General features: G+C 42.8%; 1 protein-coding gene across 1 annotated transcript in view; it reads right to left on the minus strand.

The window, feature by feature from the left end:
• Positions 1-23037, minus strand: part of GALNT12 (polypeptide N-acetylgalactosaminyltransferase 12) — a 55464-nt gene that overhangs the window by 28668 nt on the left and 3759 nt on the right. The window contains exons 2-6 of the mRNA XM_080378607.1: positions 20677-22844; positions 7546-7715; positions 6637-6826; positions 3164-3349; positions 764-881 (exon numbers count right to left, since the gene is read on the minus strand). Coding sequence (XP_080234733.1) covers positions 764-881; positions 3164-3349; positions 6637-6826; positions 7546-7715; positions 20677-21065 — 1053 coding nt within the window. The 5' untranslated portion in view covers positions 21066-22844. The remainder of the gene's footprint in view (positions 1-763; positions 882-3163; positions 3350-6636; positions 6827-7545; positions 7716-20676; positions 22845-23037) is intronic.

Raw genomic sequence — 23037 nt, forward strand, 5'->3', positions numbered from 1 at the left:
CCTGCAGTGTACCTCTTACACCACCACTGCATTGCTTCAGCAAGCCAAGTGTGATACAGAGCAAACCACAGGCAGCCTGTGCTCAGTGGGAATTAGCAGCAGCACAGGTAACAGCAGAGTTGAGGAGAACAAGACCGGTTTGCTCACCAGTCTTCTATCTCCTCTCTCTTCCCCTGCCATAAATCCATTCCAGCTACCCATCTGCCTCACACCTGAGCACTGGTCCACCCTCTGGTGCGGTACAGCTCTACAGTTTCTGGAGATTTTCCCCATCACCTTTTATAACCTTTATACAAACCTTTCCTGAAGTGAGAAAGAATAAAGCCTTAAAAAAAGTGCAGGGCTGCCTTGTCCTGCCCCACTGGTAACTGCCACCAGCTGCCTCCTGCTCATGATCAACCATGGCGAGAGCCTTGAGTCACACAGGAGAATTATAAATGTTTCTTTCCAATGATCTTTTTCAAGCCACAGAATGTAAACTCCATTGCAAACATCACACACCACTACTTACATTTTATACTGTCATTCAAAACAAGGATATGTTTTTAAAAACTGGGTTTAAATGGCTATTTTGATGGATAATACAGCTATAACTAAGTGTGAGAACAAGGAAAAAGAGATTCATATAACCATCTCCCGAAATATTCTCTTCTTAACACTTGCTTACATTACAGCTATCTCATTAAGTAAAAGGGTGTGAAGAAAGAAATAAGCAACTTGTCTTTACTCTCAGGAAAAAAAACTTTCCAGTTGAGCCACTTACCCTAAATGAGAATTCAAGGTTTTCTCCACCCCAGACTTCCATTCCTGTGTCATACGAACCAAGATAATCAAAATACTTCTTACTCACAGAAAACAATCCACCTGCCATGGTTGGAGACCTATAAAAGAGAATAGCAACTCTGAATTGAATAAAAAGCAAAAAAAATAACAAAACAATGCAACGGATATAAAAAAATTCAGTAACTTTTTATTTTCCATTTTCTCAGTCTTTTCTGGATACAAAGTAATAACCAGTCAATAGCTGGCTGTCATCAGGTCATTTAAATTCAATTTTTAAATGTACCTGAAACAAGCTCCAGAACATATTAAAATGAAAATATAATAAAATCAGAGACGATAAACATTGTGTTAATATAAATTTTTGCAATCAGTGTCTTTATGACTAGTAAATGATTAGTCTCTTACTTTCACGTAGTAGACCATAAGCTTTTTTGTGGCCAGATTATATTAGTCATCTCTGAAATTCTAAGTGCAATACCCTCACATATTTTACTTAAGTAAAAAGTAAACAAATATTTGTGCTTTAGTATATAATAACAACTTTCCTGATCCCATTAATATCAAGTGGAAAACCTCTCAGACATCAATTGAACAGAATTAAGTAAATACAGCCTCTAAAGAGGTACTTTTTTCTTTCTAAGAAAATCTGCTCATCTGTTTGTTTGTTTTAATTTTTACAAAGTTTGAGGGGAAAAAAAATAAAAATAACAGGGGTCAAGACCAGATCCTCATTGAAGACCACAAGGCCCAGAGCAACAGCATACTTAAGGGATGTACTTTCAGTAGTGTAGTGTGTCCACATATATATAAATTTGTATTTGTTCAATATTGTTCCTAATTGTTTGCAGCCTTAGAAAATGTCCCTTTTCAAAGTGCCAAGCATATTATGCTGGTTGGAACTAAGTGCAGCTGACACTTTATAAATTTTACCAAATTGCAATATTAACAAATGCTAGGTGCTGTGATCAGTTACTCTTAATCTATCAAAACTAATTTTACCAACCATCTTTTTGAAGCAACACTGTCTTACACTGTCATATGTTGTTTCAAAGAACGGAATCAGATGAGCTGAGACAAGAAAAAAAATAAACAAACTCGAGAACCAGTCAAGCTCTTTTGTCTCACTCCAGATCTCATTTTTCCAAACACAGCTGTTCATGACACCACTCTCAGTGCTGCTGCTTTCTCCAGACACTTGCCAAGCTCACAGTCCTTGGGCTACCATGAAGCTTCATCTCTCATCATTTTCCCCTTGGCATGCCAAAGACAATTCTTCTTGGCATGGAGAAGAAAAGCATCATATTTAAACTAAAGGCTCTAAAAACATTTTTTAAGGAGGATGTGGACTAATATATGCTGAGAAAAAATAAATTACTGCCTCACTTTCTCCATTTGAAAAAAGAAAAAGTTCTCTTAACTGAGGATAAGTTCATTAATATTTGTGAAGTACTGGGTATTATTATCATGATAAACAACCTAGAAAAGACTGAGAAAAATTAATCATTCTGTATTTGTTGTAGTCCATAAGGTAACAGATCATAAATAAAAGCAAGAACTGACACAATCATGGCATTAAAAAATGTCAAATAGCTGCTTCATTTCTTACAACACACTGCTGAAGTACAGCAGCTTCCAGGTTGAACACAACAGACCCTCAGCTACCAGGATTTTGTCTACAGTGTCCATTTTCTAGATGCACTGTTTGTAATCTTACCTCTACCTCTCCTAAAAATACAGCATGGGACAACGAATAATACCTACTGACTGCAATGCATCATAAAATAAAACAAAAACAAAACCCACAAGGAAGACACTGAGATGAGCTCCTGTGAGTTAGACCTTGAGAGAAACTGGTGTTTAGTTACATCATTTCATCCCAAGAAAGAACTGGCAAACTGGTTCACCTCTGAAAACAGCACAAGGAACCACCACTATCGCTACAGCACAGACAGTCTTCAAAACTACTTTTGCCTTCTTACTGGTTGATGTTTTTTTTCCTTCTTTCATAGTTGACCATGGTACATTTTTTACAGTGCGGATCTCTCTGCCTTGCATAGAGGACATCCCTGAGTGTTAATCAGTTACAGCCTTTCTGCCTGATGATAAGCATCTGTGGGAGTTTGCCTGCAGGAGTCAAGAAACTACATGTGCAGTAAGGATTCCATATGGAAGATTACCCAGGAATTTCAGCTTTTAGCACAATACTTTTCCAGGAGCATGGAGACCAGGACCTATTTTGGAAAAAAAGGGGAACTAAACAAAACACATGATTTTTAGTAATATGCTCATTTCTCAAGTATTTTTCAGCACCTGACATTTCCAAGTGAAATCAAAAACGCTTGTAACGTTCACAGTTTCATAAAGTACATAAAAAATTAACCTGATCACATCGGTCTTAGACTTGCGCCGTTTCTGTTCTCTTTCAGGGGTACTGTGCCAGGTGAAGACCAGCCTCCAGTCAAATCCACCAATCTGGGGCTCACCAGCATTCCCCAAGTATTCAAATGTGTTCCAGTCAATAACATCAATAACAGGGCACACAACAGCTGATTCTTCCTCCGCAATCCTAACATGTTTTTAAAAGAAAAGGGTGACTTCCATTAGAAACTTCTCTCAAAAACTAGAACTGTCAAGAACAGAGAATGTTTACAGATAACCAAACACAGGAGTTTTGCTCCTTTTCAACTCATGCTGCAATACAAGGAAATAATGGCTACAAGAATAACCGCCGATTTCTTGCTGAAAATGCAACAGGATGGACTCAGCTGTAGGCACCTGGCCAAGCATCGATCTTCCTGGACAGTGGGAGCGAGGTATGCCAGATGGCTTGAGAGAACACATTTGGCACCTGCCTTGGCTGCCATTATTCTCAACAATGTCTATTTTGTTTTGTACAGGTAGCAGTGTTTAAGATATTGAGAGAGGGGCCTGATTGTATAGTTCTGTGAAGATGAAGAATAAATTGGCTAGCCTCTTGGCTCTTAAAAGTCATGGTTGATCTTGCAACTGTGATCATCTACAGAAAGTTATACTGAGCAGTACAACAGTAACTCAAAAAGAAGTTATAAGCTTAAACAAAAAAACCTCCATGTAACATGGGAATTGGTGAACAGTGAAACAAACCTGAAGGAGACCTCCAGAAACCCTGGGAACACAGGAGATAAAAAGGAGAAACAAGATAGTACTGCAGAATGACACACCTATCAGCAATCCTGATCTAAGGTAGTTAAGATTTTTATCACACTAAGCATATATCAGAGCCTAGGACATTTCTTGCAGGTCTACTTCTGCAAGGAGACAAGCCCCTTCCTCCCATTTCTCAATACCATGCAGCATTTTCCAGATTCTTTTCCAAAAGCATTTGCCCTTACAAAAGTCAGTGGGACCCTCTGCCCCTACCGCAACTTCTGGAGAGGCATCTCTCAGTACTCGGAGAGATCAACTTCAAGCATGCAAGCTCAAGCTAAGGTCTTTCCCCTAAATCACTCCTTAGCCATCTTCTCTACACTACTCTTAGACATCTCCGGTTAGTTCAGTGAAACAAGGTGACTTGTTTGACTTTCAGATGCTTGTACTTCTAGCCCTGCATCTTCCAATTTTCATATTCCAGAGAATAAGGAAAACTGAACACATTATATTGGCGAACAGGGAAAAGATATGATGCATCTGTCATTTGAGGCAAGCTAGTTCCTCATGGGATTAAGCTTAAAACCTGCCAGCTGACCAAGGAGTTCTGATTCTGAAATCAGAGCAGCCTGTGGTGGTTAAACGCAGCAGAGAGCAGCAGCGGTTTCAAAGAAGTATTGTCTGAGCTGGGAAAGACTGCCTTAAGTATGAAAGTCTCTTGTTGCTGGAGGGAAGATGCAACACAGCTGTTTTCTTCTCAATGATGACCCATTGAAATCTTGTTTGGTAGAGCACACAAAATGGCTTTTACAGATATTATCTCCTGTTTTGCATAAAACTTATGTACAAAGCAACTAGAATGATAGGTACACAGAGGAAAAAGAAATTCCAGTAAAATGTAAAAATGTTCTGTTGCTCCTGTAAAGGAAAAGGAGTAAAAATTAAGTAGCTTTCATGTGATTTCAGTTATGAAAGGAATCAGGTAAGTGAAAAGCCATCACCCGTCCTGTAACTTAAGAATTAACTAGATGGCCCAATGCATATGCAACTTACAAATACACCTATGTTTGCACCATAAAATGCCAACACTTGCATTGCTCCCATACATTTAAATCAGATATGCCATGCAAACATCCCCTTAGAGATGTACGTCTGCATCTAGAGCAAGAAGGGCAAAAATTCCAAGATGCATCCAGGGCTAACTTTTTACAGGCGATTTATTAGACGCAAAATTATCCCAATCCTTCCTCAAGACTGCCATCTAGTGGTTTGCTAAAGAAGTGAAGAAATTACAGCATCTTGTCCACAGTTACGTAGTTTCTTCAGAGGACAGTCATTAAAATCATGCTTATTATTTTACCTTTACCACTTTTCCTTTATTCACACTATCTATACTGCTCATAGTGAATCCACAGTCATCTGGAATGCTGTTGGTGTGAAATTTAGAAACAAGGTAAATATGACAATTTTAAGAAAAAAAAAAAGTTAAAGTATCATTCCAGATACAATTTCAAATGGACGAGGGGAGTTTAGGAACACAAGTTCTGCTAGGAATGAGGAAGACTTGCACACCTCAAGACAGCATGTGGTTTTGGAAATCTTTCCCCAGTTTGCGTAGGGCTGTTTTTTCTGGTCTTTCTTTGAAGTCTACAATACCTGGTGGGAAACTTTATAGGATGCAAATGGAACCACTGACCTTGAGAAAAAGATTTCTTTCTAATTATGTTTTACAGAGAGCTGCGTTTCTATACACAATATCCGGGAGGCCTGATTCAGGTACTGTATCTATCCGTACATGCTACTGGCATCCAAAGGGGTAAAGATGTAAGCTGTCAGCAAGAGGGGCAAAGGCAATACAGCCTCGTGCATGTGAGGTGGGGGTGGCAAGGTGCTGAGGCAAAGTATACCAGCAGCTGAACCAACAGTAGGAAAAGTGCATGTATGGCTGCTGACCACACATGGGTGAGGCTTCAAGAACATCATAAATAGTCTAAGTTGTACTAGAGAGCTAGTATTCTGGGGTTTAGGGATTTTTGCTGGGGTTATGGGGGGTTTCTTTGGTTTTGGTTTGGTGTTGGTTTTTTTTAATTAACATAAGTCTTCTGAACTGCCCAACACATCTGCAGTATAGATTAAAAAAACCTACACAGCTGTAAAGTACAATGTCCCAGGACAGATGGTGTCCAAGTAAAAATCACTGTTGACATAACATTAACTCCTCCTTATCCTACTCCATGATGCTTTATACCAGAACCAGTTTGGAAACACAGATTTGCTCAGGCCTAGGAAGGCTGATTTTATTGACTTATCTTCCAGTCTGCTTACATGCACACTGCCCTGCAGTAGGGGATGTCTCAGGACACGTATCTTTCCAGACCTTCTCGTCCACCACCCAGGCTGACAGAAACAGCTCATCATTCCCAAGGTAGTTTCAAAGCTGGATTCTTCAAAGAGGATTCTTCTTCCTGAAAGCAAAACTCTCCCTTGTCTGAAGAAAAAGAGCAGACTGGTCTTTGGGAGAAAATAAAAATCCACCTCCTGACCTTCCACGCTTCCATCTGTTACCCCACTGCCAGGAGACAAACATTCGCAGCGCCTCAGGGACCAGACTAAGGTAACCTTCAGTAAACGACTGCGAAGAGTCATTTTTTCCACTGCAGAAGTGTGCCGAACTGTCCCTTCTGCTTCTGCAACGGGAGAGAAAAGCAGCCCAGAGCAAAACCTCACCTTGCCAGCAGTGGCTCCAGCCAGCCCTCGTGACATTCGCAGTGGCAGTCCAGGAACGTCAGGATGTCTCCTTTTGCCACAGACGCCCCCAGCAGCCGGGCTCGAACCAGCCCCTCGCGCTTATTGGCACGGATAAGACGCACCTTGCGCAAGCCAGCCACGTAGTTTTCCAAAGTCTCCTTTAAATGTTCTGTAACAAACAAAAAAAGAAAGGAAGAATATAGTTCTGGAACAACTGGTTTACATCATGCTACAGAAAGCTGTTTTTCCAGTAACGTATTACTTACAGCCTTAAAGATACCAGCATTTTCAACTCCGATTCTGCTATACTGTCCACATTAGGAAAGGTCAAGAAAAAAAAAAAACAGCACGTGGATGGACACATATCACGGTTATTTTTAAGAAACTGAATGCTTCATATTTGCCTCTAATCAATTTCCAAATTGTTAAGTGCTTCTCAAATGTTACGTAAAACTTTTTCCATGTAAAAGTTTTATTCTTAACACAATCTGTGGCAGAAAATGCCAGAATTGTCTTTGTGTCCCACAAGTCAAATGAAAACAGATAAACAGGTAACTCTTGCTATACTACATACCGGGGCAACCTCGGAGCAATCAAAACTTGCTCACATTAGGAAACCTGAAATGCTCTCATCAGGCTGTAGGTTATCTATACATCCAAGCACCCATGTTACAACACAGCAAACATGCTTCCCCATTGTAAACTAAATTTGGCCCAGAAGTCAAATTTTTTCACTGGCACACTACAAGAAAACCTATCTTCCAGTTGGATGCCTATGTTGTATAATTTTATGGTATGTTACCTAAACAGCGTATCTTTTTCTCCTGTGGACTGGCTGACCAAAAACACCCATCAACAATCAACATTATTTAGAATTATTCTTCCTACCTTTGTCACTGTAATCATCTACAAGGATAATTTCTTCCAAAAGTATATCTGGAGATGTCTCAAGAACACTATGAACAGTTCGCAGAAGCGTTGACCAAGCCTCGTTATAAAAAGCTATCACAACGGAGGTTTTCGGCAGGTTATAATAATCGTACTTTTTCTCTCGGCATCTGTAAGGAAGGGGATTACATTTAGTACAAGTGCAAAACCATTTGTTAATTTTCAGAAAACTATTCTCAAATGCAGATGTTGTATCCTATTTACTAACTGTAAGGAAGAACATCTAAAGGATCTTAAAAGAACTGTACATACGAAGAAAAGTCATGCAAGCACTTTCAGGAAGCTGGTCTTCCAGAAGTCCCATTTCTGCAGCAGTGCTATGTCTAAAATTCTGCAATCCCCCAAAAAATCTAAACAGAAAAATAATAGGAGGCATTCTGGGCTGGTGTACGTGCAGTAGATGGTTTTGCACATTATTACCTCAAGCAGAAGATCAAGCAATGGCCAAAACATGCCTCAAATTACAGGGGGGGAAAAACCCAAAATAAATAGAAAACCTAAGTGCAGTAGAAACGGTAGCATAAATTACTGATAACTTGTGCTTTGGAAAATAAACCAAGTGCTAGACAGTAAAAATATAACTGTAAAGGAACAGCAACTTATAAAGGAAAAAAAAATAGCAACAGAACTGAGATGTATGTACACTGAAGCAAAATTTGGGAAGACCACAGAACTGCCAAGATGTAATAGTGAAATCTGCAAAAAACAGACACAGACATAGAAATGCATGGTTTTGGCTCTATGGAGAGCCAGGAAGTTTGCAAACCTTTGGATTAAGCTCCAGAATGTATTTCCTATAAACATATATATGAACTTCCCTAAATGAATGTAAGGATGCCAAGAAACTTATAGTTGAGCCAAAAGTGTATGTAAATTGTTAAGGATTTCCCTGAAATAATTTTAAAATAAAGACGGTATTTATTACTACTTTTCCCCTTCTCTTCGAGCATTCTGCGTAAGCAGTTTTGTTAAAAACCAACTGAAATGGTTTAGAGATAATTGAATTTTCTTATGTCTCCAGCTTACTGCCTGGAGTCACCAAGGCTTGTAAGGGTCAGAAAGACATACTTCAGCTTCTGTGGACTGCCTGGTCACAACAGATACCGAAGCAGGTAGGATACCCCTCCTACCAAAACAGAACAGCAGTGACTCCTCCAAAGCCCATACTACAGGGAGCTAAAGGGGGAAACCAGAACTGATCAGTAGAAAACGTAACGGCAAAATCCCCTAGGTCAATGTAGGGGAACCAAAAGTCCCCAAAATACCCAGAAAGAGACATTAAAAGAAAAGTGCTTACCTACAGCACATTGAGAATATTTTTACTGGCTATTTAATGCTGTTCTGTTTGCAATAGAAAAATACTTCTTATAGGTTTCTTTGAAGATTAGGCACTATCTATCAAGAACTGTGGTACAGAAAGCAAAAAAAAAATCTGAATCTGCATATTCCTAAAATTAAAACTGGGGGGGGGGGGGGGGGGGGGAAGTCTGTAGAGTACTTTTGTAACAAATACCTGAAAATGAGGAAGCAATGAGAAATGACACTTGGGCAGAGGAGGCACACAGAACACTGCTCCTCAAACAAAACAAATGCAAGGGATGCTACGAAACAACACTCATTGCCCATTGTATATGATCCATATGCATATACACATACAGATATACATAGACAGGTAGATACACGTTACACATACAGTGAAATGCAAAGATGCCCATCCCTCCAGGCTGTAGCTTGTCCTGAGGCAAACAAGGGCATTCACACAGAGAACTGCCTCACACCAGCAGTTGGTAACAGAAGTGATTTATTTTGCCAAATGTTCATGTATTAACACATTAAAAAAAGAGTGACATTTTAATTATTTTTTAAAACGCTGAAAAACCTACTGTATGAGTCCAATTCTAGAAATACATATTTACTTTACCCTATTGAAAAACATTTATGCTCAGTACTGCCAGGAAATTTTTTTTCTCATACATCACAGTTACTTGTACCAGCTAATTTCAGTTAATTTCTCGATGGAAATGGAATCTTTACCTACCCAATGTAGAAAACTGAAGGAAAAAGAAATAAATAGAAAACCTCCAGGAAAGCTTTCTCTAGAAAATATGTCAGAAAGATTCACAGGATAATAATGTTGTATTCCGTTATTTAAAAAGGGAAATCCGAAAGGTCTAAAGAAGCTTATAAGCCTAATTATAGATTAAAGACTTCAATGGATTTGACTGAAAATTACATGCCAGAGACAGGACACACAATTTGGCACAGAGGAAGGCAATCCCCAAACCGTCTGCGATTCACTGTGCATTGCCACCTCCTGCGCTGAGCTTACCCTACACTGTGGAAAAGGGTCAGCCTCCTACGGAACATACCAGAGCACGTGGTTCTTAGGTTTCTGACGTCAAGAAAGAGGCCAAAACTAAAAAGTGTGGTTTATTTACTAGCTCCATGGTGGAAGACAGCAGGCAAGTGCAGCGCAGTGACTCACAGGGCAGCAGCAGGGCAGGCTGCCCAGAGCTGTGCCCACCGCCCCTGCAGCCCCCAGCGGGCTGGCGGGACGAGGCTGACCGCCCACCGAAGAAAGAAACCCTGCATACCAACATACACAGAGCACAACTGAAGTCTCAACTTTCTGGTATATTAAGTCTATTTTGGTGAAAACTAATCCTCGTGTATAGACTAACCAAAATTTTGTAACTTTTACTTTTAAAAAATAAGACAAAAATTAGTTATTCAATTTCTACGCAGATTTGCATGTTTATCTCAGAAATTATTTCCAAGACACACCTTCCTTACTAGATTGCTACGAGATCTCAACCATTAGTAGTCTCAAATATCGTTGCTTAAATGAAGCATACTTTTCCTTACCTTTCCGTACTGAAAGAAATTTCAAAGAGTTTTTTCTAAATCCTAAAAAATAATCCCATTGGGGAAATTACAAACTCAGGGCATTTAAACCCTGGAAAAAGAATACTGTAAGAAAATCTTAAAAAAAAACCCAAATGAATCCCTGAAATGGAAATGCTTAGAAGTACTGCTGAATAACAGTTAAGTGGCATGCATATGGACACTAAACATTACCACTTCACAAGATACACGAAGCTTCAAAAAAAGACACTACAAGCATGCATCTTGACTTAAAGCCTAGTAGTTTTAATTCAGTTTTACCATTTCCCAACTCCTATTTACAACAGAACCACCTTAGCAGTCTTGTGTATTCACCTTTGCAAACTTCAGGATGTATTTTTATTCTCCATGTGTCAGCCAAATACCCAAGCTCCTACTTCCCGAGTGAATCATTTCACTCCTACTTCAGGTTATTCCGAAAAACAAATGCGTATCAGTTATGGTATGTCATCAAAATGACAGGGGGTATACAAACCGGTGACAGCAGTCCCAAAATATGGTTTTGCAGATACTGGGAAGATACTTATACTGCCTATACTGCCAGCTGCTTTCGGCTTCTGACTCAGGCACTCTTCAGTGCCACCCTCAAATGCGTAACACTGGCCTTTCCCAATATAAGGGATCATGTTAAGACAGGATTAATTGCAACTCATGTTAGCCATCTAAAAGCTAGGTGCCATCTTCCACCTAAGCATCCACAAAGACGGATCCAAGAAGGTGACTCAGCCCATACTCCTTAAGCCATTCACCTAGAATAAAGAAACGGGCTTTGTGGGTCCCCACCTCCCCCTTGTCTACCGAGTTTAAATAGAGTGCTTCTCTAGTTAACTTCTGTGTTAACTTCTAGTTAACTTCTCTAAGGCTAAAGTTAAAATGACAGGAAACTACCTGTAGTCTGTACTATTGGCTGTCCGATACATCACCTTGAACCTAATTATCATAACTACCAAACGGTTCACAAAAACATTAACACAGACATGAGGAAATGGGCTGCCTGTAAAGGCAGCACTTCCAAGCATGGGCAACGAATGCAAAAGCACCAGCATTTGGAGTCTGACACGGTCTTCCACTACTCTCATTACCTTATTCAACCACAGGAACTTTACTATTTACATAGATAATAATTATATATATTGACAAAAAAAACCACCTAAGGTAAAAATGTGTTCATGGTGAATGGGTTCATTTTCTCCAGAAAAGTACACATATCTCTGGTCAGGCTGATTTTGGAAAAAGTCACCAGATACCAGTACCAGCCACTGAGGAAAAACCTATTGCCAGTACACGTGAGCAGTTTTTTTAGAACCAAGAAAAGAAAGGCATAAAGTTTTAAACAGAACTCTGATTTCACTGAAGAACACTGATACATAATGGATAACAATGATAGCAGGTAATGTGATGCAAAGGTGCAACACCTGCTCAGGCTCCGCCCTCCGATGGCTCCTGCTCTCTGCAGCCCACCAGAAAATGCACAAGCAGAGCTGCACCGAGAGAAAACGTGGCTGGGATTGCCCCCAGCACCCCCAGCGAGTGAGCTGGGAGACTGCCCTGCTCCTGCAGCAAGCCTGCTTCTGCACTGTCCTCCGTCTCCCTCAGGCACACTGTGGCTTAAAGGACAGGTATAAAGCAAGTAATGCCGAAAGACAAATCTTTTGTTTATCGATTTACACTGAAACAAACGTCTACATTTTAAAATTCTAAGTATATTAATCCATTAATCTTTAAATCCTTAGATGGGAAGAGAGAGAGAGAATAATGCTGCTCTGTACCCAGACACAAACTTAAAACCACATTCACCGTGCACCATCTTTCCCGGATCTTTCACTACAGCATCTACTGAAACATTTAACTCCACAAAACACAAACCGAAGCAAAGCATGTAAAGGTGTATCATCACACACCCACATTCCTGCGGGATTTCAGTTTTACCTTTTTACACTGCATTTGCAGTCATGGTCTAGCTAAGATTACATGGCTGACAAGTTTAATAATTTAATCTTGAAATCTACTATACTACAAAGTCTTCTGTTAGCAAGCTTTACAATAGGTTATTTATTAGAAACTAAGGAGATCTCAGTGAGGAAATGCCTAAACAAAACTGAATGGGCTATTCTGGAGTACATTTATGTCAATTAACGTAATCACTCGATTTATTTCATTGTAAGGAGCTGTTTCTCTTAGAGATGCACATCTATACACAGGGAGAGACCATGAATGTGTGCATGCCAGGCATGCTGCAATGACTTAATTAGGAATGGTTCCTAGCATACTTCTATGTAAAACTTTCACCACAACTGCAACAACAACACAGAAATGGAAAACATACTTTTAATCTCCAAATTTCATGTCCTATATGCACAGTTACTCATATTTTAAGCAAAAATATGAAACGTCCTGTGAGTTTTCAAAGTTTTGTTAAGAATACAATCTGTTCATAAATCATCTAATGCTTTCTAAAGGTATACTCTTTAACTTTTGCTTTTGAAGTTGTTATGTGAGTGCCTGGGAATACAGGCTAGTTCAAGATTGTGTAGCTTCTTTCAGGAAGTTCAAAACAGCACGTGTCACTGCTATATCTGATTAAACAGACTACAGTACGTGGCATTGCCATATATGCACTGTCACAATGTCATCTAGCAAAAGCCGTTAGACTCCAACTTCAGGCTGGTTTTCACGCAGTGGGCTAGGAACCAGGCTTGCTGGGTTTGCTACAGTGGGACATGGACATGCCGACTCACAACACAACCTCCTTTTCTTAATTTGGACAGAGTTAAGACATTAAATTAAACAGAGACGTGCTCAAACATGGCTTTTTGTAGGCTGCAAGTAGATACAGCTGATGTGGACAAATGGCAGAAACTGGGCACCTCAATCCAGTTCCACCTTCTCCACTCCCACCCTATAAGCTGCAGAGGCGGCTATGTGGACTCAGGGCTACCTTCACCCCTAGATACATAGACAGGTATCTTCACCCAAGAGAAAACACCTCCTTCTCCCACTCTCCCAAAGCCACGGCAGAGGACACAGTAGTGCTTGGGTCCTCTTCTCCCCCCTTTTCTACCTCTTCCATCCCTCCTGCTCCCAGCAGCAGCTTAGGGCTCAGCAGGTCCATCCATGAGCCTCCCAAGCTCAGCAGCATGACATGGGTCATGGCGCTGGTTTCTTAGCCACTCTGCAGAGTTACCAAGGCTGTGTTACCTACTCCAGGCTGAATGTGCATTGAAACAGCTGCTCCTCACTCCTCCTCAGGGGAGAGCAACCTACGGATAAAATCCAGTGTGTGAGCCAAAAGCACTGCAGCCCTATTACATTAAAACCTAGGATACAGAAGTGCAACACTTCCAGTGGAATTAAAGGATATGATAAACCAGATTATTCTTATCTCTTCCAAACACCATCCAATGCTAATGAGAGACAGAACCCAACCAGTTCTGTGGTTTTTTTCTTTTACATTAAAAAAAAAAAAAAAGTCTTATCTGTGCATGGAGCAGCTGCACCCTGTCTTGCACACCTACATACCCCACGTGTGTTCGGATGTTGCAGAAAAAGGCACTGACATTTGCAGAAGGTGTGTCTTGATCCGATTAGCAAAGCAGATACCAGCAAGGTGCTGATAACTGCCAGAATGGCTGTATTATTCCGGGCAAGGGTGAAACACGTAAGCAGTGTGAGTTAAAGCGATGCTGGGCCACACTTCCCCATGACCCAGTCCCAGCCCAGCAGCCCAGGCAACTGCTCCCTAAGTTGTGTCTGCTGAAACCTATCACATTAGGAGAGAGCCCCCCAGTACGGTCTAAGACACCATGATATGACCAAGCCTCTGAAAACAGAGGCTAGCTAGATTGTGAAATGGTTTTCCAGATTATTTTGTTGTAAAGAATGATTCTCCCAGTGACAGTAAGGTCTCGGCAAGACAGACTGCCAAACATCGTTTTATAAGATTTCAGATAATAAAGGGCTCCACTGGTTAGTATAAAAACATTGTGAGAAGCAAGGAAGAAAGCTGGTAACTCTGAACTAAAAGAAAATATTTGTGAAGAAGTTTGGGGGGGAAAAAGCAAATCTGTTTTAAGACAGATTAAAAATATATCAAGAAAAAATTGTCTAGGAAGTCCACCTATGAGGCTGGACTAAATCTATACCTAAAATTCACAAATTTAAGAAATCCATAGATCCTTCTAATTGCAAATTTTTAGAAGGCAGCAATAGAAGTTCCTACCTAACCCAGATTCTGGATACACAGATGAGAAGGCATTTCTGCATGCATCCATGGAGAAAAAACAATTTGGTTTATTTTGCTGAATTGAAACAGCGGTTTCATTTTGTTCAAATGCTTACTCATGTTTGCAATTTTCTTCCAAGGTAGTAAGATACACTTAACATTTGCACACAGCCATAATATTTCCTACACCTACATTCAGAAACTTACTTTGATGTGAGTAATTTGATTCAGGACAAGAAAAGCATTTTGCAAAGCAATACAGTAACTGAAACAAGTTATTGTAACCATCACTAATAGTAAGGTGTGGGTACACCTGGTTCTTACAGACAATCATATATAGTAAAAGCACTGTTTGAATAGAGAAAAAAAAATCATAATTTGTGGTTACTGTCACTGATCTGGAAACTTTGCCAGGTTAAAAATGAAATCAACAGAAACCAAGTACTCATATTGATGTCAGTGGAAACTGAAGATCTCTACCAGAAGCTGTAAAGAAAAGCAGTCAAAAACTAATCATGTGAGTTCTTCTGGAAGTTTGCAGGTGACTATTAAATGAAAGCATAATGACAAAGGAAACTGACACATTTTTACAGAAGACAGGAAACAAAAATAGTAAAATACCCTAAATATCAAAGTACTTGTGGAAGCGTTGCTGTACTTTGTACTGCTATAAAATGCAAGCCTGCTTATTTAAAAACAAAACCAACCAAAACCTACTCCAAAGCAAGCCCTGGGCACAGAGCGCACAATGAGCTGCACGTTCAGAGGGAAGGGATGCGCCAGCAAGGTCAAGCTGCTGCAGGTAAACTCTCCACTGCAAAAAGAATCACTGCAGTTATTTCACATTTAGATAAGAGATGAAAGAGAAGCTCCTGAGTGAAGTCAGGCAGCCATGGTGGGCTGAGGAGGAAACGCTCAGCTGCTGCACCATTTCCTAGAATAGGGTCAGCTTAAACCTCCTGGGAGCTGCATGCCCATCAAAACCAGGTGCTGTGATTTCTGGAGTAGAAGAGGGATTAAAATCAAGTCTCCAGGATTATTCTGAGAATTTGATAGCAAATTACTATCAGATGAGGAGCCTGCATAATTTGGTGCCTACAACCTAGTAAACAAAACACACCATGGTAGCAAGTGGGACTGGACTATAAGAGAGTCACATTCAAATCTGGGAACAGATGGGAAAAGCAGTTTTGAAAGTTGGAAAAATCTTAGTGCAAGATTGTTACACTAAATTCAAAGACAATATCCCAAAAAATAAATAACATTATAGGCATAAATGATGGTGACAAAGGAATTTAAGTATTTGTGTATATCTACCTATCAATATACAGACACTTCAAATATATACACACAGATAACTTTTTGATATATATATAAATATATATATAAAACATATATATAAACAAGCTTTCTCTCAAAACACAGAAAATTACCTACAATTAAAGAACAAACATCTAAAATAGCTACTAATTATTATGCAGACCACAATCAATATTTTGGGGGCTTTTGTAGCTACCCAAAATCATTTGCAAGGCAAGGAAAGACAAGCAAGACTTATAAATCCATTTGCTTGCAAGCACAAGGATTCATGTATTGCAGGCAAGCACAAGAAGCCTGTGATTCAGGCTTCTACCGTGAAAGAGACGACACAAAACGCTGAGCCAGCACAAAAGTGCCTATCCCTGCTTTGTTCCTTTTGAAACAAGAGCAAGCCAAAAGAAGGCTGGTGTGATTTTACAGAAACCATCCCTGAAATAAGAAGGTAAAATGTCCAAAATCAGGAACAATGCTTGAGAACAATCCTTAATCTTAAAAGAACTCTAGCAGAACAACTGGAAATGTATTTCTTACACATTGTAACAAGCTGCAAAAGCCTAGGAGACCCCATCAGTTGCCTGCCTAGTCCTGCAGAGCAGCAGTGGCCAAAACACACCGCCCAGAGCTCGCTGCGCTTAACAGGGCATCAGCCCCAACAGGGCTCTCAGCAAGTCACTGTCTGATGGAGGATGCCTGCTCGCTTTAAACCTGCTATAACTGTTGCTTCCTGTATGTGTATGAATTCGAGAAATGAAGAATAGACATTGGGAAGACAACCTGGGCCATCTAGACAACATGGGGCGGGGGGCAGTACAGGGAGTTCAATGGGGCAGTGATGTAGTCTTGAAAGAGGTACCCAGAGAGGCTGTTGAATCTCCATCCTTGGAGACTTTCCAAATTTGACAGGGCAAGGATGACCTTTAGTGACACAAACACTGAAGCTGCTCTGCTTCAAGCAGGACGTTGGACTGCACACCCCAGAGGTTCCTTATAACCATCATCATTCCCTGACCCTACGGCATATTTCACTTCTAACCTTGTACAAACCGTATCACCAGTTAATAATTTCCTTATATTCTTATGCATAAAATTTTACCGAAGAACATTTTTAATAGTTTGTTTTTATATATATGCTTATGTAATTTGTTTATACGTACACATATATATACATACACACACATAACCATAGCCACCCATAAAACTGATGTTTCTGTGTGATGAAACACAACATTATCAGCTGCTGACCTCAAGTGCAGACAGTTAAAGGAAGCAGCAACTGTCTAAAGGAAACAACAGAAGTTGTTGAGTTCTCCAGGTCTGTGTTTCAATAGAAACAGGATCAGTTCCCAGAAAAAAACACATGTACACAGAAACGCCACATCTGTGAGAATAAGAAGGAATAAAGGCCTTCTGAATATCTACACTGGCAGAAATACATAAGTAGCAGCATCTAAAGTTGAAACTTTGTAATAAAGTAAATAACATCTATAGAGGCTTCATAGTCAAATGTAATCAAACACCACATTCTTTGGGGGAGTAATCTCAGTCAAACTATGCTGCTTCTCCTCCTGCACGGCATCACCAGAGATAGGTACTAGCAAATAACTACTGTCACATTTCTGGTCTGATAGCAGGTCCAGGATGTACATGTGACAGCCAGAAAAGTTGTTTGTTATCCGTTTCTGATAAAGCAACACCTTGTATCCCCAATTTTGCAGACCACATTTAGAGGCTTACTGGCAAAATTCTGGTTTTCACTTGTTTCAAATATTTGTGATTTTCACAAATTCACATGCAGAGAGTGGGTTCACTGATAAGTATGGGAGGACATTAAGGTTAAAAGGAACAGTGGGACATCCAGGCGGTGGGGATACTGCCTCCCTTTATTGCCCTTTCTTTCATCCTCCCATCTTCCTGTATCTAAAATTTCCAGACTCACCTCTACACACATAAGTATATAAGTGAAACTGACCAAAAGTGCATAGCCCAGAATAAAGTCTCCAAGCATAGTATCTGTCAATATCTTATGAATACTTGAACTGAATTTTCTAGTAGATGGACTTCCTTATCCATTACAGTAAATGGATTTCTGGGACAAGGAGGGGCCAGGATTTGTTTTATCTATTTCATACATCAACCCAGCATTGCAGCGGCTCACCAAAAGGCACCCTCTCGGTACCCTGCCTTCCAGGCTAAAGAGTTGTAAATTAGTCACTTCTTTATGGAAGCCATGCTGTAACAGCACTGGGACCAACAAGAGACTTCTGTGGGACTTTACCAGTGACCCTCCACTAATAAATAAATATATAAATAAATAAAACAAGTGCCTCCCCGCTTTCACCCAGTTATTTATAAATGCAAGGAATTTCCACATTATTTCACCACTGTTTAAGGAATTCATCAAAGGCCTCTGGAAATAACGCCACACTTCCTTATCCATGTAATTACAGCCTCCGAAGAGCTCAAATATGTTTGTGAGACACGTCATCCTTGACAAAAGCCAAGCTGACTCTTTCTCAATAGATCATACCTACCTATCTACTACTGATTCTTTTCCTTACACAGTTTGTAAACTATATGCCTGGAAGGGATCCAAGGCTTGCCAGCACACAGTTCCCTGGTCTCTACTCCTCTGGGACTCCAATGAAAAAAAACAGTCACCTTCTTGTCTTCAGGTACCAAAATTGTTTCATTGATCACATCTAAAAATTTAGCCTTTACATCATTTTTGTGGACTGCTGAAATCTAGCTGAAGTCTACCATTGCTACTTATTTCCTACCACTGCAGCCTCTACCCATCACCCAAATGTTCATTAAAGATCATGAATGGTCAAGCATTACCAACCTCAAAATAGAAAAACCAAATCATATTTTTTCTAGACTTGACATTTCAACCTGTACAGCCTCTAATCTTACACTGAGGTGCAATGAATTTTCTATCACTACAGGCTTGGTGATACCTTATTCAGTACTTTTATTTTTTAACTTTGATCTCTTACATGATCTTGCTTAAGAGAGGTAGTTAACGACTTCATTGTAAAATTGCCTTTAGGGAAGTTTTTTGACATTTGCTGTGTGAGCTGGATAGCTGTTCTGTGATGTTTCTGCCATAATTTAGATTTGGCTGTATGAAAAGGCACGAAGCACCTGCCAGCAGATACTACAACAGTACAACACAGCCCCTGCCTCAGAAGGCAATTATTTCTGAGAATATGTCACTGATGCTTTGCAATCCTTTTGTTTTGGATACATTTTGTCATTTCAGCATCCAAATATTCAAGGGTGTGTCACTGTAGCAAAATCCATCTGCCCATTTACATTATTTTCATTTCAAGAATCTCCATACGTGCATCTGTAACGTCCCCTGCTCAACAGCTGTCATCTCCCATTTCCTCTAACATCCTGTCATAAAGAAATGGCAGGAGTCCAAAATAATTTCTTGAAATTATTTAAATTCCTCCCATAGAAAAGCAACTAGAACAGTCCTTTTCAGCTTGTGGTCTACAGACTGCTTGTAAGGGGAGAACAGAAGATAATTAAGGAAAACAAGTCTACTGTCAGGCTTAAATTTACAACAAAAAGGCCTTGCATTTGCACTGCAATTTTTTGAGAGCTATCATAGGATTAATGTTTTAGATTCAGCACTTAAAACTAGGGTTGGGTGAACTACCAGACATGACACACTGATGTGAACTGAATGCACAGTAGAGACAGAGCCCTGCTTTTTCCACAGCTCTTTGCTACCACACCATACAAACCTGTTGCAACAAAACAAACTGGCTGTTACTCACAGGACAGCCCACGCCAAGATGAACCACTCAACTAAACAGAGCATTTGTGTTAGGCCAAAACAGTCAGACCCGCTGTGTGGCACTGACTTCACCACTGTGCCAAACTGTTGCCTGTAAACTATAATCATCTCACCGAATGGTATCTAATCCTTAGTTTACAGTTGCGCATGCCATCACCTGGCATTAATATCACAACTGGAAAGGTAATCCGTAAGTGTAAACTGACCCAGCAGCTAAGTATCCAGCAACAAAGTCACAGTTTAGAAGAACGTTATGCATCTTTTGTGAGCATTTCTACATCGCTTCTGGTAAATCTGATGATAAAACAACCTGCTTTATACTGTGTAGCATAAGACGCTTGAATACAATGCAAAGCTGAAGTCTGCGAAGCATAACATTTACGCTTTTTAAGCCTTTTAAAGCCGGGAGCGACTGGAAAGGTACGCTGCTGCCTAGGGACCTACGCCGGGGACAGCAGCCGCGGCGGCATGGCGCTGCTGCAGGGCTGCCACCACCGCCAGCGCTCCCGGGGGAACACCCCGCTCCCCCGCGGCACACAGCACCACCACGCCGCTTCTCCTGCCCTGTGGAGGAGCGGGAGCCAGGCAAAGTCACCGACGGCTTCAACTTTGTGAGCAAACCCTGTGATCTGAAAGCTTGTGGGCCAGGAGGGGGGTGTGCGTGCGCGTGTCTCAAGTTTGCAAAGCCTCCACGTTTCCGAGCGAGCTGCAGCTGACACGACGCCCCCGCGCCGGCCGCTGCCGCCAGCACCCTCCGGCTGGCGCCGGGGCCGGCCGCGGCGGCGGGGCAGCAGCAGGTGGCGCGGCGGGTACTCACAGCGGGTGCCAGCGCTCGGGCAGGCGGCGGTGCAGCGAGATGCGGTCGCTCAGGTAGATGTTGATCTGGTGCCGGCGGATGCTCTCCTCCTGGCGGCGCTTCTCGGCCGGGCTCAGCTCCAGCCGCACCGCCCGGCCCAGCTCGCCCGGCGCCCCCGGGTCCAGGGCCGGCTTCGTGTACACCGGCTTCCGCAGCAGCTCGGCGGCGGCGGGCGGCGATTGCGGCGGGGCGCGGCGGGCGGCGTGGCGGGGCGGCGGGCCGTGCCGCCAGGCGAGGAAGCCGACGGCGGCCAGCAGCCCCAGGGCCAGCAGCGCGCCCCCGCCGCGGCTGCCCCGGCCCCGCTTGCCCCAGCACATCCCGCGCCCGAGGCGGCCGGCCATGCCGAGCATAGGCGGCGGGGCCGCGGGTGGCCTTTCCCGGACGCGGACACGGGCGCGCCTCCGCCGCGGGCGGACTCGGCGAAGTTCTCACGGACCTGCCCACGCCGCGCCACCGGCCCGCGCCAGCGCTGCCCCGCCAGGAAACCCGCCCGGCTCCTCCGCCGGCGGCCCCGCCCCCCTCCCCGCCCCGCCGCCGGCCAACCCGGAGGGGCGCGGCGCGGAAGAGCCGCACGGGCGCTGCCGCCGGCGCCCCCGGGCGGGGTCACGGCCCCTCCTGTCCCCGGGCCGCGGCGGGCCCCGGCAGCGACGCTCCTCGGTCTCGCGGTGGTCGGCAGGCTGCTCGGCCCCGAGCGCCCCAGCAGCCCCGGGGCAGGCACACGCCTGCGGCTTGCTGCGGGCCCTCCCCGGGGACACAGCCGGCGGAGCCAGCAATGGTCCTGAGCCGGCCCAGGGCTTGCCCGGCCGCTCCCGGGGCAGGGGGACACGGAGCAGGGCCAGCGCGGTGCCGCTGGCTGTGCGCTGCAGGGGTGTGGGGAGGAGGGAGAAGGCACGTCCCCCTGGTACACTTTGGCTGTCACCCTTCTAGGAGGAGGTGGTCTGGTCACCCTGATGCATGAGGGACCTTCACGAACGCGGGCAGGCGTGCGGCTGGTACGCAGGGGTACCCCGGCACGGGAAAGCTGGGCTGGCGCAGGGCTGGCACAGCCGTAGAGAGCTGCTTGGGCCCTTGGAGGGACAGCCCCAGGCTTGCTGTCTCCTGGCCGGGTAGCTGGGGCTGCAGGAGGACAGCGAGGGAGGTCACTTGCCATGGGGGGACTCGGAAGAGCTTTGGGGCTGCAGGAACAAATCGGTAGGAAACCAGGCTTCGTCCATGCTGCCGCCCCCAGAGCAGCAGGTGCTGCAGCAGTAACAGAACGTGGCCCAAGAAGCCGTGGGAGGTAATGACAGGAGCTTCTGCTGACCAAAGCAGTGTGCTTGGCTGAAAAAAAACATGTCAGCCAATGTGGCCTCAGAGAAAGAAATCCAGGAGACAAGTGAAAATCCCGAATGTATTATCCAGATAACGGGGAAGTCCATTTCATGCCTTGACAGAATTACGGGAAAAAACACTGGCATTTAGTCAAAACTTTCTAATTCACTTCATACTCAACACATCTGTACTGCTTGTCCACCCCTAACCAGAACGCAGCCCCATCTGTCTGAACTTGCGATCGTGAGGCCATAAGATTACATGAGAATTTGTGATTCTGCATTTGAAAAGCCCTGACATAAGTGTAACGTGAACTGATTCTGTTCATCTCCCAGGTTAAGCAGGAGCTGAAGCTCTGGGTTTGAGGTGTGATTTGCTGTATGCATTTTACGAAGGGGCTGTTTACTGCACTACCCTCTGCTGCTGGAGGGCCCTCGAGATCAGCCCTGCCGAGGGCTCCAGTCACCCCCAGACAGGGACTCCAGCCAGGTCAGCGGTACTGGGTGGTGCTCACCAGCATTGCTGACGAGTGGATGAAAACACGTCTGGCACTAAGGAAGGAGAACCTCATCGCTACCAGACAGGGTCACACCACACAGCAATGGGCTGTTTTTACATGATAATAAATACTGTATGTGACAACAAACACAGAGGCTGTCAGCTACTATGGAGGCCTTACTCTGGACAGAAGGGTGCTGAATAATAATGAGTCACCCTGGTGCTGGCCAACTAGCATAAATGAAGTAGTTTAGGTGGATTTGCAGATGAATGTGTGTGTATGCATACATATAATTTCATTATTTCTTATTTGTGGATAACTGGCTAGCTGAAAAGGGTCACATAAACATAGTTTAGCTGGCTGGACAAAAATGCACATCGCTCTCAGCTTATCTGAAGTAAAGCAAAATACACTGTCTTTGTTACACAATAACAGGAAGATTTTGGTGGGAAAAGAATGTTGCAGGTGGGAACAGATAACTACAGAAGAGAAACAAGGGGCGAACTTGATAT

The sequence above is a fragment of the Falco punctatus genome (genome assembly GCF_963210335.1).
Source record: "Falco punctatus genome assembly, chromosome: 3".
Lineage (NCBI taxonomy): Eukaryota > Metazoa > Chordata > Aves > Falconiformes > Falconidae > Falco > Falco punctatus.